Source organism: Buteo buteo, chromosome 17, assembly GCF_964188355.1.
Source record: "Buteo buteo chromosome 17, bButBut1.hap1.1, whole genome shotgun sequence".
NCBI classification, from domain to species: Eukaryota; Metazoa; Chordata; class Aves; order Accipitriformes; family Accipitridae; genus Buteo; species Buteo buteo.
Genome location: NC_134187.1, coordinates 27,942,643 through 27,958,220, shown reverse-complemented (window position 1 = coordinate 27,958,220; position 15,578 = coordinate 27,942,643). Strand labels below are relative to the sequence as shown.

Sequence of the window (15,578 nt, the reverse complement as noted above, 5' to 3'; positions counted from 1 at the left end):
TGTCACACACAGTGTCACGCACACAGTGTCACGCACACAGTGTCACATACACACAGTGTCACGCACACGGTGTTACACACACACAACATCACACACACACAGTGTCACACACGCACACACACACGCAGTCCCACGGGCACAGAGTGTCATCGCGGGCACGGTGTCACACACGGTGTCACACACACACACGGTGTCACACACGCAGTGTCACACGCAACGTGTCACACCGGGTCACACACCCACCCCGGCAGGGAGGGGGTGCCCTGACCTGCCCCCAGCCCCGCCCCCAGCCCCCGTGTCACCTCCCCCAGTCCCTCCCAGTCCTCCCAGTCCCCGTGTCGCTGCCCACAGTCCCTCCCGGTCCTCCCAATCCTCCCAGCCCTCCCTCCCCACTCCCCCCCTTCCACCCCGTGTCCCCCCACGCCTCGTGTCCCCCCCTCCCCAGCCCCCATGTCACCCCCCCAGCACCCAACCAGGGTGACCAAAGCAGTGGGGACACCTTCGTGCGTGTCCCCCCCCATGCCCCCCATCACCTCCGTCTCCCCCCGTGCCACCCGTGTCCCCCACGGGTGTCCTCCTGTGTCACCCTCCAGCCACCCCGTGTCCCCTCACGTGTGTCCCCCTGTGCCACCCCACGTCCCCCAGTGTGTCCCCCCCGTGCCACCCCATGGCCCCCAGTGTGTGTCCCCCCTGTGCCACCCCACGTGCCACCCCACGTCCCCCAGTGTGTCCCCCCCGTGCCACCCCACGTCCCCCAGTTTGTCCCCCCGTGTCACCCCACGTCCCCCCATGTGTGTCCCCGGTGCCACCCCATGCCCCCTCATTCGTGTCCATCCCCCCCCCCCCCGGGCCACCCCTTGTGCCACCCCACGTGTGCCCATCCCCGGTCCCTCGAGGGGACCCACTCCTGTCCCCGGTGCCACGTGGTGGCCCCCAAAAGGGCCCCCCCCGCGCCCCCGCCTTCCCCCTCCCTCGCCGCAGCCAAAAGGTCCCAATTAAGCCCCAGCCGCCCGCGGGTAATTAAAACCAGCAGCTGAGCCCCCCCCTTCTCCAGCCGGCTGCTGGCGGCCTCGCACGGCCCTCGCACACCCTCGCACGGCCCTCGCACGGGGCCACGCCGGAGGGGCTGGGCAGCGGGGAGCCGTGCGAGGGGGCACGGGGGTGTGCAAGGGGCTCCGGGGATGGGGGGGGTCCCGTGCAAGGCTGGCACAAGGGGTTGGTGCAAGGCTTGCACGGGGTGGGGGTTTCTGTGCAAGTGTTGCACGGGGCGGGGGGGGTTAGTGCCAGGCTCGCACGGCCGTCGTGAGCAGCGTGTTCAGCACCAGCAGCCCCGTGCACGTGCTTGTGCGAGGAGTTTGCACACCGGGCGTGCGCGATGCCCTGCGGGCTGCAGGCTGGGCCGGGGGTGCCACAGGCCCCTACGCACACGCGTGTGCGAGGCCTGCCGGTGTGTCCCTCCCCCCCCCCGTGGGTCACGCCAACCCACGCCCCGGAGCATCGTGAGATGGCGGGTGCCACGCCAAAGCCCCCCCCGGCTCTTTCGGGGCGTCACGGGACGACACCGGGCGTCACGCCAACTCACGTGTGTCCCCGTGCGTGGGGTGTCGGGGGGTGCCGGGGGGCACCAGCACCGTGTGGGTGGTGGGGGGGGGGCCTCGGGCGGGCAGGGGCTGGGCAGGGACCCCCCCACGGCACGGGCAGGACGGGCAGCGATGGAGATGGCACAGGCAGGGGCAGGCAGGGGCAGAGCAGGCAGGAGCAGGCAGGGCCTGGGGGCAGGCAGGCACCTCCCTGCTCCCCCCCCCCCCCCACGCCCACGGGTGTTTCCTGGACACCTGGGTCCCTCCCGTGGGGCTGGGGCCACCCGGAGTAGCTGCCACCTGGAAGGGGGGGGGGGAGCGTGAGCGTGCACAGGTGGGTGTGAGCGTGCACGAGTGGGCGTGGATGTTCACAAGCGGGGGTGAGCGTGCGCGAGCGTCTGCGGGCACGGAAGGGCGTGCGTGAGTGTGTGCGAGCGGGTGTGAGCGTGCGCAACCGGGCGTGAGCGTGCACAGGTGTGTATGGGCACGCAGGAGCGCGCACAACTGTGTGTGAGCTTGCACGAGTGTGCGCGGGCATGCACGAGTGCGTACAAGCGCGCACAAGCATGTGCGAGTGCGCGCGAGCGTGTATAGGAATGGATGAGCGCACAAGACCGCGCACGCGGGCGTGTGACCAAGCGCGTCCGTGACGGCACGCACAACCGCGTGTGCGATCGCGCACGCCCGTGCCCCCCCCTTGCCGTGCCCCACGGCGGCCGGCGTGTCCCCGCGTGCGCGGGCGTGCGAGGGCGTGCGAGGCCTGTGCCGGCAGCACCCGCCCGGCCGCATTCCTGCCCCCCCCAGCTGCACCCACACCCCCGCCCGGGGTGCACCACCCCCACCCACGCCAGCACCCGGCCCGGCGGGGCCCCGTGGGTGCAGGACGGTGGGGGCCGGCGGGGGGTCCCCGTGGGGAGTGGGGTGTCCCCCCCCCACCCCGTGAGGCTCAATCTCAGCCGGGCACTCGGTGGAAACCTTCGTCGGGGGGTTCCCCGCCTGGGGAGAGGCACCTCGTTTGCACGGCACGATGCCGCACGGCGTCGCGCGGCATCGCGCGGCATCGCACGACCTTGCACAGTTTGCACGGCATTGCACAGCTTTTGCGAAGCCGCGTGTGGTTGTGCAGGGCGCCGCGCGGTTCGCACGGGATCGCGCGGCTTTGCCCGGCGTTGCGTTTCGTCGCACGGCTTCGCACGGGCTTCGCGCAGGCTTCGCACGGGGCGGAGCGGCATTGCACGCCATGCCGCAGCGCTGCCCAGCGTGCCACGCCGTTGCACAGCACCGCACGCCGTGCCACGCCGTTGCACGGCGCGGCGCACCGCGGCTTTGCACGACTTTGCACAGCTCTGCAGCACGTTGCACGGCATGGCGTGGCATTGCTCGGCGTGCTGTGGCATGAACAGCTTTGCATGGCATCGCGCTGCCTTGCGCTGCCTTGCACGGCTTTGCACGGCTTTGCACGGCATCACGCCGCCTTGCGCTGCCTTGCACGGCTTTGCACGGCTTTGCACGGCATCGCACCGCCTTGCGCTGCCTTGCACAGCGTTCCGTAGCTTTGCACGGTGTTGCACAGCTTTGCACGGCCTTGCACGGATGGTGAAGCGTTGCCCAGCGTGCCACGGCTTTGCACCGGCTTCGCACGGCAGTTTTACTCCTTCGCACAGTGTTCGATGCCCTTGCACGCCCTTGCACACCACTCCCGGCCCTTGCACACGCTGCCCAGCGCTCCCCAGCCCCCCCCCCCGCCATCTCCCAGCGTGTGCCAACCCACGCCCCGCGGGGAAACTGAGGCACGGGGTGGGGGGGGGGGGACGGGACACGGGACACGGGGGGGGGGACGAAGGGGGGTGACGTGGGGGGACACACCCCCGGGGGGCGGGGCGGGGGCTGCTGCCGCGGGGCCCCCGGGCCGAACAAAGCCGCCATTGAGCGGCCGGGGGAGGATTTTTCCACCCAAAACCTTTTTCCATGACCCCATCGGCTGCGGGGCCTCCCCCCTCCCCCCGCCTCCTTCCTCCCCCCCTCCCCCCTCCTCGTCCTCCTCCCTCCCGGCCAGCGGCTCCCGCGCCCTGGGGAAACTGAGGCACGGAGGCGGGGGAGGGGGGCGGGGGGCACACGCGTGTGCCGGGGTGTGGGACACGCGTGGATGTGGGTGCAGGGCGCGTCCCCGGGTGGGGGTCACAGACACGCACGGGGGGTACGCGCTCGCCCGTGTTGCCTTGCACGCGCTGGTGCGGGCAGGCGCTTGTTTGCACGCAGCCGTGCATGCACGCACACGCTAGCGCACCCGTGGGCACGCTCGCACGCTCAGACACACTCGTGCTCACACACGCATGTGTGCGCACGCACTCGGGCGCTGCCTTACACGCTTACAGGCTCGCGCGCACACGTGCACAGGCTGGCACTCCCGTTTGCACGCCCACGCCTGACTGGGACACAGCCACGCCCTCCCGCGTGCCCACGCCCACCCACTCACACGCCCACTCCTCCCTCCCCCCCCCCCGTTGTCACACGCATACTCCCCCGGGACACACGCTCTCGCACACGTGTGTGTGCGCTCACGTGTGTCCCCCCGCTCACATTCACCCGGCAGCCCCCTCCCCCCCGGGGACCCCCACCCCTCCCCACCCCCGCTCACCTGGCGTGGCCGTGGGTGCGTGTGCGGGTGCGTGTGCGCCGGCCGGGCCCTGCACGCTCCGTCATGTGACGCCACCCTGAAACCCGCCGCATTTTTTCCCAAACCGCAGGACGACACCAGCGAGGACACGGCACAGCACGGCGAGGACACGGCTCTGCCACCTCCTCAAGGGGATGGGACACGCGTGGCTGTGGGGGCTGGGACGATGCCCGTGTATGAGCGTGGCGTGTCCTGGGTGACACGCTTGCACACATGTGGCATGTCCTGAGTGACACGTTTATGCCTGCACGGCACGTCCTGGGTGACACTTTTGCAGATGCATGGCATGTCCTGGGTGACACGCTTGCATGTGCATGGCATGTCCTACGTGACACGCTTGCACACACACGGCATGTCCTGGGTGACACGCTTGCACACATGTGGCATGTCCTGAGTGACACGTTTATGCCTGCACGGCACGTCCTGGGTGACACTTTTGCAGATGCATGGCATGTTCTGGGTGACACGCTTGCATGTGCATGGCATGTCCTACGTGACATGCTTGCACACACACGGCATGTCCTGGGTGACACGCTTGCACACATGTGGCATGTCCTGAGTGACACATTTATGCCTGCACGGCACGTCCTGGGTGACACTTTTGCACATGCATGGCATGTTCTGGGTGACACGCTTGCACACACATGGCATGCCCTGGGGTGACACGCTTGCACGTGTATGGCATGTCCCAGGTGACACACTTACACCTGCACGGCATGTCCTGGGTGACGCCCTTGCACACACATGCCAGGCCCTGGCTGACACGTTTGCACGCCGAGGGTGCCACGCGTGTCAACCCCGCACACACACGCAGCCGCTGGGACGCTGCGGGGTGGCGACACGCTGGCACGCGCGTGCTGCACCCGGTGTGACACACGCACACGCACACACACGCTCCCGAGGGGGTGGCAGAGCCCGGTGCCACCCCCAGCGCACCCGCAGCCCCCCCAGGGCACCCTGTGTGTCCCCCCCACTGTCACCCCTTGTCACCCCACTTTGTCCCCCCACCCATGTCCCCCACGGCCTGGGCTCCCCCACGACCCCCCGGCCGGTGTCCCCCCCGTGTTCCCCCCACGCGTCCCTCGCACGTCCCCGTGTGTCCCCCCCCCATGTCCCCCCCGTGTCGCAACGCTCCCGGTCCCCGCCAGGGGGCAGCACAACCCCCCGCCCCGCCCGGCCCCGCCCCGCCCCACCCCGCCCCGCCCGGCCCCGCCCCCCGGGGTGCCGCGCGTGGGGCCGGTCACACCGCGGGGGAGTTGGGGGGGGGGCAGGGGGCAGCAGGGCGGCCCCAGCCCCCGCACCCATGGGTGCTGCCACGTGCGCTGCCCGCCCCCGCTCAGCGGCTTTGGGCCGTAAATCCCCCGGGCGGGGCTGGGGGGGGCCCGGGGGCGGCACCGCCATGGGACTGGGCTGGCCGGGACCCCGGCCCCGCCGCCGCGGGGGGCTCCCCATGGCCTGCTGCTGCCCCCCCGCTTGTCCCCCCCAGTGTCACCCCCCCTGCTGCCCCTCCGCCTGCTGCCCCCTCTGCTGCCCCCTTGCCTGTCACCCCCCCTGCTGCCCCCCACCCTGTCACCCCCCCTGCTGCCGCCCCCCCTCCTTCCCCCCAGCCGCCTGCCCGCAGTGTCACCCCCCACCCTGTCACCCCCCACCCTGTCACTCTCAGTGTCACCCCCTCGGCTGCCCCCCTCCCTGCTGCCCCCAGTGTCACCCCCCAGCCTGTCGCCCCCCCCCCTGCTGCCCCCCCCCCTGCTGCTCCCCTCTCCCGACGTGCTGTCCCCCCTCCCGGTGCTGCCCCCCCCGGTGCCCCCCTGCCTGCCCCCCCCCTCGCTGCCCTGCCTGCCGCCCCCGGCTGAGCATCAAGTGAAGGGGTGCCCGGGGTGTCCCCCCCCCACCCCGGGACCCCTCGGGCAGGCACCCAGCAGCTGTGGTGAGTATGGGGGTGCCCCCCCCCCCCCCCCGCAACGTGGGGAAACTGAGGCATGGGCAGGGCTGCCCCCCCGCCAGCCCTGGGTTGTGCAAGGGCGAGGGGGGTGTTTGCACGGGGGGCAATTGCAGGAGGAGCAGGGCTGGTGCACGGGTTGGCGCAATTGCACCATGGTGGGGTATTGGCACAGGAATTGGGGGTGTTTGCACGACGGGGGGGGGCTATTTGCGTGGGACCGTGGGTGCCACGCCACAGTGTGGGGCTGCCGTGGCATGGGGGGGGCGTGCTGCACGTGCAGCGGGGCTGTTGCACGCGGACAGCAGCGTGCACGGGGGGGGGGCACAGAGCAGAACGTGGTGCCATGTGGGTTTGCTCTCACGTGCTGGTGTGCAAGCGTGTGCGGGGGGAGCTGTCCCCTGTGACCCCCCCCCCAGCTAATCCCATGCAAGCGCAGCAGCTCAGCGCCGCCACAGGCAGCCTGGCCTTGCATGAGCTGCGCTGGGCCCACGCGGGAGGGCACCTCACGGGGCACCCGTGTTTGCTGAGCGAGGCCGTGCCGTGCCGTGCCAGGGCGTGCAACGCAGCCGCGCAGGGCTGCAATGAGCCGTGCTGTGCATGGCTGTACCAGGGCATGCAACACAGCTGTGCCATGCCGTGCCATGCATGGCTGTACCAAGGCATGCAACGCAGCTGTGCACGGCTGTGCCATGCCATGCCATGCGTGGCTGTACCAGGGCGTGCAATGCAGCCGTGCACGGCTGCGCCGTGCCATGCCATGCATGGATGTACCAAGGCATGCAACGCAGCTGTGCACGGCTGTGCCATGCCGTGCCATGCGTGGCTGTACCAGGGCGTGCAATGCAGCCGTGCACGGCTGCGCCGTGCCATGCCATGCATGGATGTACCAAGGCATGCAACGCAGCTGTGCACGGCTGTGCCATGCCGTGCCATGCGTGGCTGTACCAGGGCGTGCAATGCAGCCGTGCACGGCTGCGCCGTGCCATGCCATGCATGGATGTACCAAGGCATGCAACGCAGCTGTGCACGGCTGTGCCATGCCGTGCCATGCGTGGCTGTACCAGGGCGTGCAATGCAGCCGTGCATGGCTGTGCCGTGCCGTGCCATGCGTGGCTGTACCAGGGCATGCGACGCAGCTGCGCATGGCTGTACCAGGGCATGCAACACAGCTGTGCCATGCCGTGCCATGCATGGCTGTACCAGGGCACTCGACGCATCCGTGCACGGCTGTGCTGGGCCATGTGCCGCAGCCAGATGCTGCCCTGGGCCGTGCCATGCTGGGCCAAGCCGTGCTGCACAGCGCTGTGCATCCATGCCGTGCATCCATGCCGTGCATTGCCAGGATCGTCACTGCCCTGCCTTGCCCTGCCCTGCAGCCGGCCTATATGGTGGGCCGAGCGGCGCCGAGCCCTGCCGAGCGGCGCCGAGCCCTGCCGAGCGGCGCCGAGCCCTGCCGAGCGGCGCCGAGCCCTGCCGAGCGGCGCCGAGCCCTGCCGAGCGGCGCCGAGCCCTGCCGAGCGGCGCCGAGCCCTGCCGAGCGGCGCCGAGCCCTGCCGAGCGGCGCCGAGGAGTGCGATCGGGCGCTACCTAGCGGCGCCGAGCGGAAACGAACGCTGCCGGGTGCCGCCGAGCGGCTCCGAGGGTTGCCGAGCGGCTCCGAAGTGTGGGTCGAGGTCTGGCGGGCTGGCCGGTCCCAGAGCGGCAGTGAAGGGAGTTCGATCCCGCTGGCGGCCGGTTCTGTTTCATATCGTTATCGACGATCTGGAGGAGGGGATCTGATCCGTGCACCCTCAGTTTGCCGACGACACCGGGCCGGGCGGGAGCGTTGATCTGCCGGAGGGCCGGAAGGCTCCACAGCGGGATCTGGGCAGGCCGCGTCGACGGGCCGAGGCTGGCGGTGCGAGGTTCGGCAGGGCTGAGGGTCACAACAGCCCCACGCGCTGGGAAGAGCGGCTGGAAGGCTGTCCGGTGTGGAAGGAGCCGGGGGTGTTGGTCGACAGCCGGCTGAAGGTGAGCTGGCCGCTTGCCCAGGTGGCCAAGGTGGCCAGCAGCATCCTGGCTTGTGTCAGAAATGGTGCGGCCAGCGGGACTAGGGAAGGGATCGCCCTCCTGTACTCGGCACCTCGAACACTGTGTCCGATGTTGGGCCCCTCACTACAAGAAAGTCACTGAGGTGCTGGAGCGTGTCTAAAGAAGCTACAAGAAAGTCACTGAGGTGCTGGAGCGTGTCTAAAGAAGCTACAAGAAAGTCACTGAGGTGCTGGAGCGTGTCTAAAGAAGCTACAAGAAAGTCACTGAGGTGCTGGAGTGCGTCCAAAGAAGCCGGTGACAGGTCTAGAGCACCAGTCCTGTGAGGAGCAGCTGAGGGAACAGGGATTGTTTAGCCTGGAGAAGAGGAGGCTGAGGGGAGACCTCATCGCTCTCTACAACTACCTGAAAGGAGGTTGTAGTGAGGTGGGGGTCGGTCTCTTCCCCGAGTAACAAGCAATAGGACGAGAGGAAATGGCCTCAAGTTGCACCAGGGGAACTTTAGGTTGGATATGAGGAAAAATTTCTTCACCGAAAGGGTTGTCAAGCACTGGAATAGGCTGCCCAGGGACGTGGTGGAGTCACCGTCCCTGAAGGGATTTACAAGATGTTGCAGATGTGGCGCTTAGGGACATGGTTCAGTGGTGGACTTGGCAGTGTTGTGTTAACAGTTGGATGTGTGATGATCTTAAAGGTCTTTTCCAACCTAAACAATTCTGTGGTTCTATAGGCACCCCACAGACACCCCATACAGGTCCCTATAGGCACCACTGGCCCATAGGCACCCCACAGATGCCCTGTGACAGGCCCTATAGGCACTGCCACCCCCTATACACCCTATAGACACCCCCACACACGCCACTTCTGCCCCACAGACACCCTAAATACCCCACAAACACCCCATACAAAACCATATAGCCACTGCTGCCCCACCGGCAACCTACAGACACGCAGTGACCACTGCCCCATAGTCATCCTATAGCAACCAACCGACACCACTGACAGGGCCCTATAGTCACAGCAGCTACGCGCATACGCTAAAACCACCCCATAGGGAACCTGTGCGAGCCCTCGTAGATACTGCTACCCCGTGGACGTGCTATAGATACCTGACAGCACCCCTCTGAGAGGCCCTATAGGCACCCCCACCCCATAGGCACCCCACAGACACCTCACGGGGGGGCCCTATAAGCACCGCTGTCCCATAGCCACCTCAGAGACACCCCCTGGGAGGGGACCCGTAGGCCCTACTGCCCCACAGACGCCTCACAGAGGGCCCTATAGGCACCGTCGCCCTTTAGGCACCCCATGGAGGGCCCTATAGGCAGCGCGGCCCCATAGCCGCCCTACAGACCCCGGCCCCCCCCCCCCCCCCGCGTTGGGGGGCGAAGGTGACAGGAAGAGGCAAGTTCCGCGCGGGGGAGCGAGCGCCTGCGTCACGTGACGCGGGCCAAAATGGCGGCGCCCGCGGCGGCAGCGGCCGGCGCCTGGCGGAAGCGGGTGAGTTGAGGCGCTGTCGCTGCCCCAGCTGAGGAGCAGGTGGGGGGGGAGGGAGGCTGTGGGGACCGTGTGGGGCCGGGGGGGTCGTATGTGGGGCCTATGGGTCCTGTATAGGGCCGTGGGGCGGTCGTGGGGCCTGTGGGTCCCGTGTGGGGCCTGTGGGGCCCATATGGGGCCGGGGGAGGCTGTCGGCCTGTGGGTCCCGTATGGGGCCGGGGGGGTGTGTGAGGCCTATGGGTCCTGTGTGGGGCGGGGGGGGGGGCTGTGGGGCCTATGGAGACCGTATGGAGCCGGGGGGGGGGTGCTGTAGGGTCTGTGGGTGTGTGTAGGGTCGGGGAGGGCTATGGAGGTCTACAGGGCGTATGAGGGCCGTATGGAGACTTATAAGGGGCATTTGGGGTGTGTGGAGGGCTCTGGGGGGGGCATGTCGGGCCGGGGGGCCCAGGGCTGTGAGGTATCCGAGAGGGGCCCTGTGGGTCTGGAGCTGTGGGGCTGATAGGAGAGGGCCTGTGGAGCCATATGAGGTGGGGGGGTTGTGGGGGCTGTGCTGTGGGGATGTATGGGGCAGGACCAGGGGGGATGTATAGGTGCTGGGGGGAGTGATCTGGGGGCCCTGAGGCAGGTGGGGGGAGCTGCACAGTGGGGAGAGGGATGCCTGGGGCAGGAGGGTGATGGGGGAGGGGGTGTTGGGGGGGCTGATGAAGCCAGAGGTGCCTTTTGGGGTGAGCTGGGGGGCTAATTGGGGGGGACCTTCCCCTAGGAGCCACCACCCACCCACAGACCCACTGTCCCCCATTCCCCTCCCCGTGCAGGACCTCTGCAGCTGCTCCCAAGCCCGGCGATGCTGATGATCTCCCCGGCGCCATGCTCCTCGCCTCCTACTCCGCCTGTGCTCTCCTCCTGGCTGCCTGCCTGGCGCTGGAGCTGGCTGCCTGCCGCTCCCGCCCCCCCACCGCCCCCCACCATGCCAACCCGGCCTTCCGCCGCTTCCAGCGTGGCTACTACCATGTCTACCTGCCAGCACTGGCCGCCGACTGGCTGCAGGGACCCTACCTCTACAAACTCTACCAGCACTATCGCTTTCTGGAGGGACAGATCGCCATCCTCTATGTCTGCGGCTTCGCCTCCAGCGTCCTCTTTGGGTTGGTTTCCTCTTCCTTAGTAGATCGATTGGGTCGGAAGAAATCTTGCGTCCTTTTCTCCTTGACCTATTCAATTTGTTGTTTGGTCAAACTCTCCCGGGATTATTTGGTGCTGGCAGTGGGGAGGGTTTTAGGGGGGTTGTCCACGGCGTTGCTCTTCTCTGCCTTCGAGGCGTGGTACGTCCATGAGCACGTGGAGCGGTACGATTTTCCGACCGAGTGGATCGCTGTCACCTTCTCCCGGGCGGCTTTTTGGAACAACATCATCGCTGTGGGGGCTGGGGGGGTGGCCGATTTCTTCGCTGAGTGGTTAGGGTTGGGCCCAGTGGCTCCGTTCATGGTCTCCATCCCCCTCCTGGTGTTGTCGGGGGTCTTTGCCGTGAAAAATTGGGATGAAAACTATGGGAAGAAACGAGCTTTCTCCAAAACCTGCGGTGACGGTTTGAAGTGCCTCCTCTCTGACCGGCGTGTCCTTCTCCTGGGCACCATCCAGGCTCTGTTTGAAAGTGTCATCTACATCTTCATCTTCCTCTGGACCCCTGTCCTGGATCCCCACGGTGCTCCCTTGGGCATCGTCTTCTCCGGCTTCATGGCTGCCAGCACTCTGGGCTCCTCGCTTTACCACCTGGCTGTCTCCAAGAGGTACCACCTCCAGCCTGTCCACCTCCTCTCCCTCGCCGTCCTCCTGGTCTTCTTCTCCCTCTTCATGCTCACCTTCTCCACCAACCCCGGCCAGGAGAGCCCTGCCGAGTCCTTCCTCGCCTTCCTCCTCATCGAACTCTCCTGTGGGCTCTACTTCCCAGCCATGGGTTTCCTCCGACGGAAAGTGGTGCCAGAGAAGGATCGCCTGGGGGTGATGAACTGGTTTCGCCTCCCCCTGAACTTACTGGCCTGTCTGGGTTTACTGGTTCTCCACGACAGCGACCGTCAGACGGGCACCAGGAGCATGTTCGGCGTCTGCGCGGCCGTCGCACTGCTGGCACTGCTGGCCGTCGGCCGCCTCTTCACCCTCAGCCGCCACGACGCTGAGCTCCGCCTGCCCACCCCGCCGGGACAGGCCGACGCCACCGATGCCGTGCCCGAGCTGTGACGGGGTCCCGTGAGAGGTGTCATCCCCCCTCCTCCCCCCTACCCGAAGGGACCACGAGGGGATGTGGGGACACCCTGACCCATTGCTGTGGGGTGAGTGGCCCCCCCGGGTGGCTGGTGACCCCCAAAATGTCCTGTTCCCCACTGCCTCTGTGGTGGCAGGGAGGGTTGGAAGCATGTGGGGAGGTGTTTCTCTCTCTTTTTTTTTTAAAAAAAAACCAAAACAAACCAAATAAAAGATGCTTCTGCAGATCCCCACCCCCCTCCGCACAGTTATTTGGGGCAACCTGCTCCAGATCTGCCCCCCTGCCCGGCACGGGGGTCTGTGTGTGTGCAAGTTGCACACTGGAACCTTATTGTCCTGAGCAGTGGTGTGCAGAGCTTGCATAATCATCCCCAGAGCACGGAGGCAGTTCTGTGCACGCTGGGGTTTGTGTTGCACAGTTGTCCTTGGTGCATGGGGGAGTTTCTACGTGCACCGGGATTTCTGTCGCACAACCGTCCCTGATGCTCACAGAGGTTTCCGTGCACACCAGTGTTTGTGTTGCACAATCGTCCCTGGTGCACAGGGGAGTTTCTGCGTGCACCGGGGTTTCTGTTGCACCAGCACGTGGCTGTCCCACTCTGCACAGAGCTGTGTCCCAGCACCTCATTGCACGCTGATCCACAGGCAGCCCCTTGCACGCCACATGGCACCCCCCCCCGTTGCACACTTGCCCGCACTCCAAGTGCTGTGTTGGGCAGCGATCCTGGCACCTCGCTGCACGCCAGCGGCCTCGTTGCACACTGGTCCCTGCGCGCCTGGGACACAGGCATCCTTGCACACCTGCTTCCCATTGCACAGGTGTCCTTGCACACCGTAAAGCTGTTGTGTGCTAGTCCCTGCACACCAGCACCCTGTTGCACACTACCTGTGTGCACGTCACCAGTCTGCTGTTGCACGGGGGCCCCTGCACATCCATGCCTGTTACATGCGGGTCCTTGCACACCCACGCCCATTGCATGTGGAGGTCTCTGAACACTGTTAGGGGTTTACGCACGCCAGCCACTGTAACAGAGTCTGACCCTGTTACAGTCATTGACTTCACCTTACCGGATATCCGCTGGAAATACAATCCAGCGGAGAGGAAACAGTCCGGGAGGTTCCTGGAGCGTGTGGAAGAGACTCTCCTGACACAACTGGGGAGGCACCCGGCTCGGGAAGGTGTTCCGCTGGACCTGCTGTTTGTGAACGGAGAAGGACTTGTGGGTGATGGGATGGCTGGAGGCCGTCTTGGGCACAGCGATCATGAAAGGATAGAGTTTTTGATTCTCGGAGAAGGAAGGAGGGGGGTCAGCAGAGCTGCCACCTTGGACTGCCAGAGGGCAGCCTGGCCTGGTTGGCAGAGCCCCTCGGGAGGCAGTCCCGAAGGGCAAAGCGGTCCAGGAAGGCTGGACGTTATGCAAGGAGGAAATCTTCAAGGCGTGGGAGCAGGGTGTCCATATGTGCTGAAAGACGAGCTGGTGGGGAAGAAGACTGGCCTGGCTGAATGGAAAGCTTTGGCTGGAACTCTGGGGTGAAAAAGGAAAGTTTATGACCTTTGGAAGAAGGGGCAGGCAGCTCAGGAGGACTACAGGGATGTTGTGAGGGTATGCAGGGAGAAAACTAGAAGGGCCAAAGCCCAGCTGGAACTTAATCCGGCTATTAGCAACAAAAGGAGGGCTAAGGAGAATCTCCATCCTTTCTTGGATGCGGGGGGGAGCATAGTGACAAAGCCTGAGAAAAAGGCTGAGGTTCTTAGTGCCGCCTTTGCCTCAGTCTTTAATAGTAAGAGCAGTTGTTCCCGGGGTACCCAGCCCCCTGAGCTGGAAGACAGGGTCAGGGAGCAGAATGAAGCCTCTATAATCCAAGGGGAAATGGTTAGCGACCTGCTACACCATGTAGACACACACATGTCTATGGGGCTGGATGGGATCCTCCCTGCCCCCAGGATTGCCCCCATCTTGATGCCCCCCAGCCCCAGAGCATGGCCGGAGACTGGGGAGATGTGGAGAAGAGAGAAGATCATCACACGCATCACGTGCATCTTGCTGACGGCAGCGGAGAGCTGGATCCAGAGCTTCACTTCAGTAGAATTGACCCGACTCATCTTTTTAAACTTACGTTCGTAATTAGGAACTATTTTTTGCAACTGTAGGATTGGGTTGCAAAGCCTGATTGTATACCTAAATGAAATTCTAGTGGATGTTTTCTGCAGTCAAACGTCTGTATCATTAATCTTGGTTACATTCTAGTGCAGAATCAATGTATTCGCATTATACTTTTCCTACTGTGCTGTGATGTTAGTGATAGGGACTAACAAACTGCTCATTTTGGTTTCTGCTTTGGGTTTTTTTGACTGCTTTTTTTATAGTGCTTGTCTATGCCAGCATCCTTATTTCATAGTGTCTTTTTTTAGAAAAGTATGATAAAAATGCTGTTTATTGAATTTGGGTCCACCAACTTGTCCTGCTTTTTCCATTTCTTCTTTTAGAAATCAGCATGTTTATGTTTATCTTAAAAGGGCCTTTCCAGACATGACTTTGAAACGTTGGAGTTTGTGGGTTTTTGTTTTGTTTTATTTTTTTCCCATGTACTGTTCTGACTGGTAGGTGCTGAGTAAATGGTGAAGTTTACCCTTTACAGATGGAGTGCCGAATTAGGGAGAGTAAAGGGGCAACTTGCTTTTCTGGTTGTAAAGGCACAGAAGACTAATTACAGAGGTATAAAAGGTCATCAGGCTCAGTCAGCTTTGAATATGTGCAAAATGGCAGTAAATTTGGCCTGCAGAAATGTAGGCGATTCAGACAATTAGGTCTTTATCAGATGTGGGCACTATCTTGTTTGTAATCAGTTGCAGCAGGATGAGCTTTTTAGCCTTGTCTGTAATGAAGTAGACTTGATTAGATATCATGAGAACTGAAAACATGATATGCCTTTTGGGGGATTTGAGAGACAGGGTATGTAACTACTTTTTTTTCCTTCTTTGGTCTGAAAATATAAATGGGGGAAATGATTTTTAAAGTTTGGTTGTCAAAAAGGACTTAAAAAAAGAGTGGTGAGAATCTTATTTCAAATGAAATGAAGCTTTGTTGGTGAAGTTCACGGAGGTGCTAAAGTTCTGTTTTCCGTTGATGTCAGAGGGATTTTTGTAATGTGCCCTTGAATGTTATGCAGTAAAGTCTGTACAGTAAAATCTGGTTTTGTGTCGCTGTATAAAATGGAGGAACAAACTTTCTCAAGCCATGAAATCTGGATACTGAGGTTTACAGTAGCAGATTTCTGTACAACACACGTTTGTTACCAGGCATGAGGAATACCTGGGGGGTTGGGTGGTATTTTAGTATGAGACAGAGTTGATGTTTCCCGACTGTGTTTTCTTTCCCAGGTCATAAATCGGGTATAGTGGTAAAGCCCACTGAAAGGTGGTGAGGCGGTGGTGCTGGTTCCTTCACCGGTCATGCCTTGCCTATGCAGCGCTCTGCTGCTTGCAATTAAAATCAGGTTTTTTTGCTACCTTGGCATCAGTGCTGGAGGTTGCTGTCTCACGGTACAAGATTTCTCAAATGAGTAGTAACATTAACGATGATTTCAATGCCTG

At 63.6% G+C, this 15,578-nt stretch overlaps 1 protein-coding gene across 1 annotated transcript; it reads left to right on the top strand.

Moving 5' to 3' along the window:
- Positions 1-9,654: 9,654 nt before the first annotated feature.
- On the top strand, positions 9,655-15,326 carry MFSD5 (major facilitator superfamily domain containing 5). The gene is made up of 2 exons (XM_075049362.1): positions 9,655-9,727; positions 10,540-15,326. Exon 2 carries the CDS (start codon positions 10,592-10,594, stop codon positions 11,957-11,959), a length of 1,368 nt encoding a protein of 455 aa, XP_074905463.1. The 5' UTR covers positions 9,655-9,727; positions 10,540-10,591; the 3' UTR covers positions 11,960-15,326.
- Positions 15,327-15,578: the final 252 nt, after the last annotated feature.

Bases quoted from the DNA above. Each gene is read 5' to 3' on its own strand.
- MFSD5 (XM_075049362.1), top strand. From the start codon at position 10,592: ATGCTCCTCGCCTCCTACTCCGCCTGTGCTCTCCTCCTGGCTGCCTGC.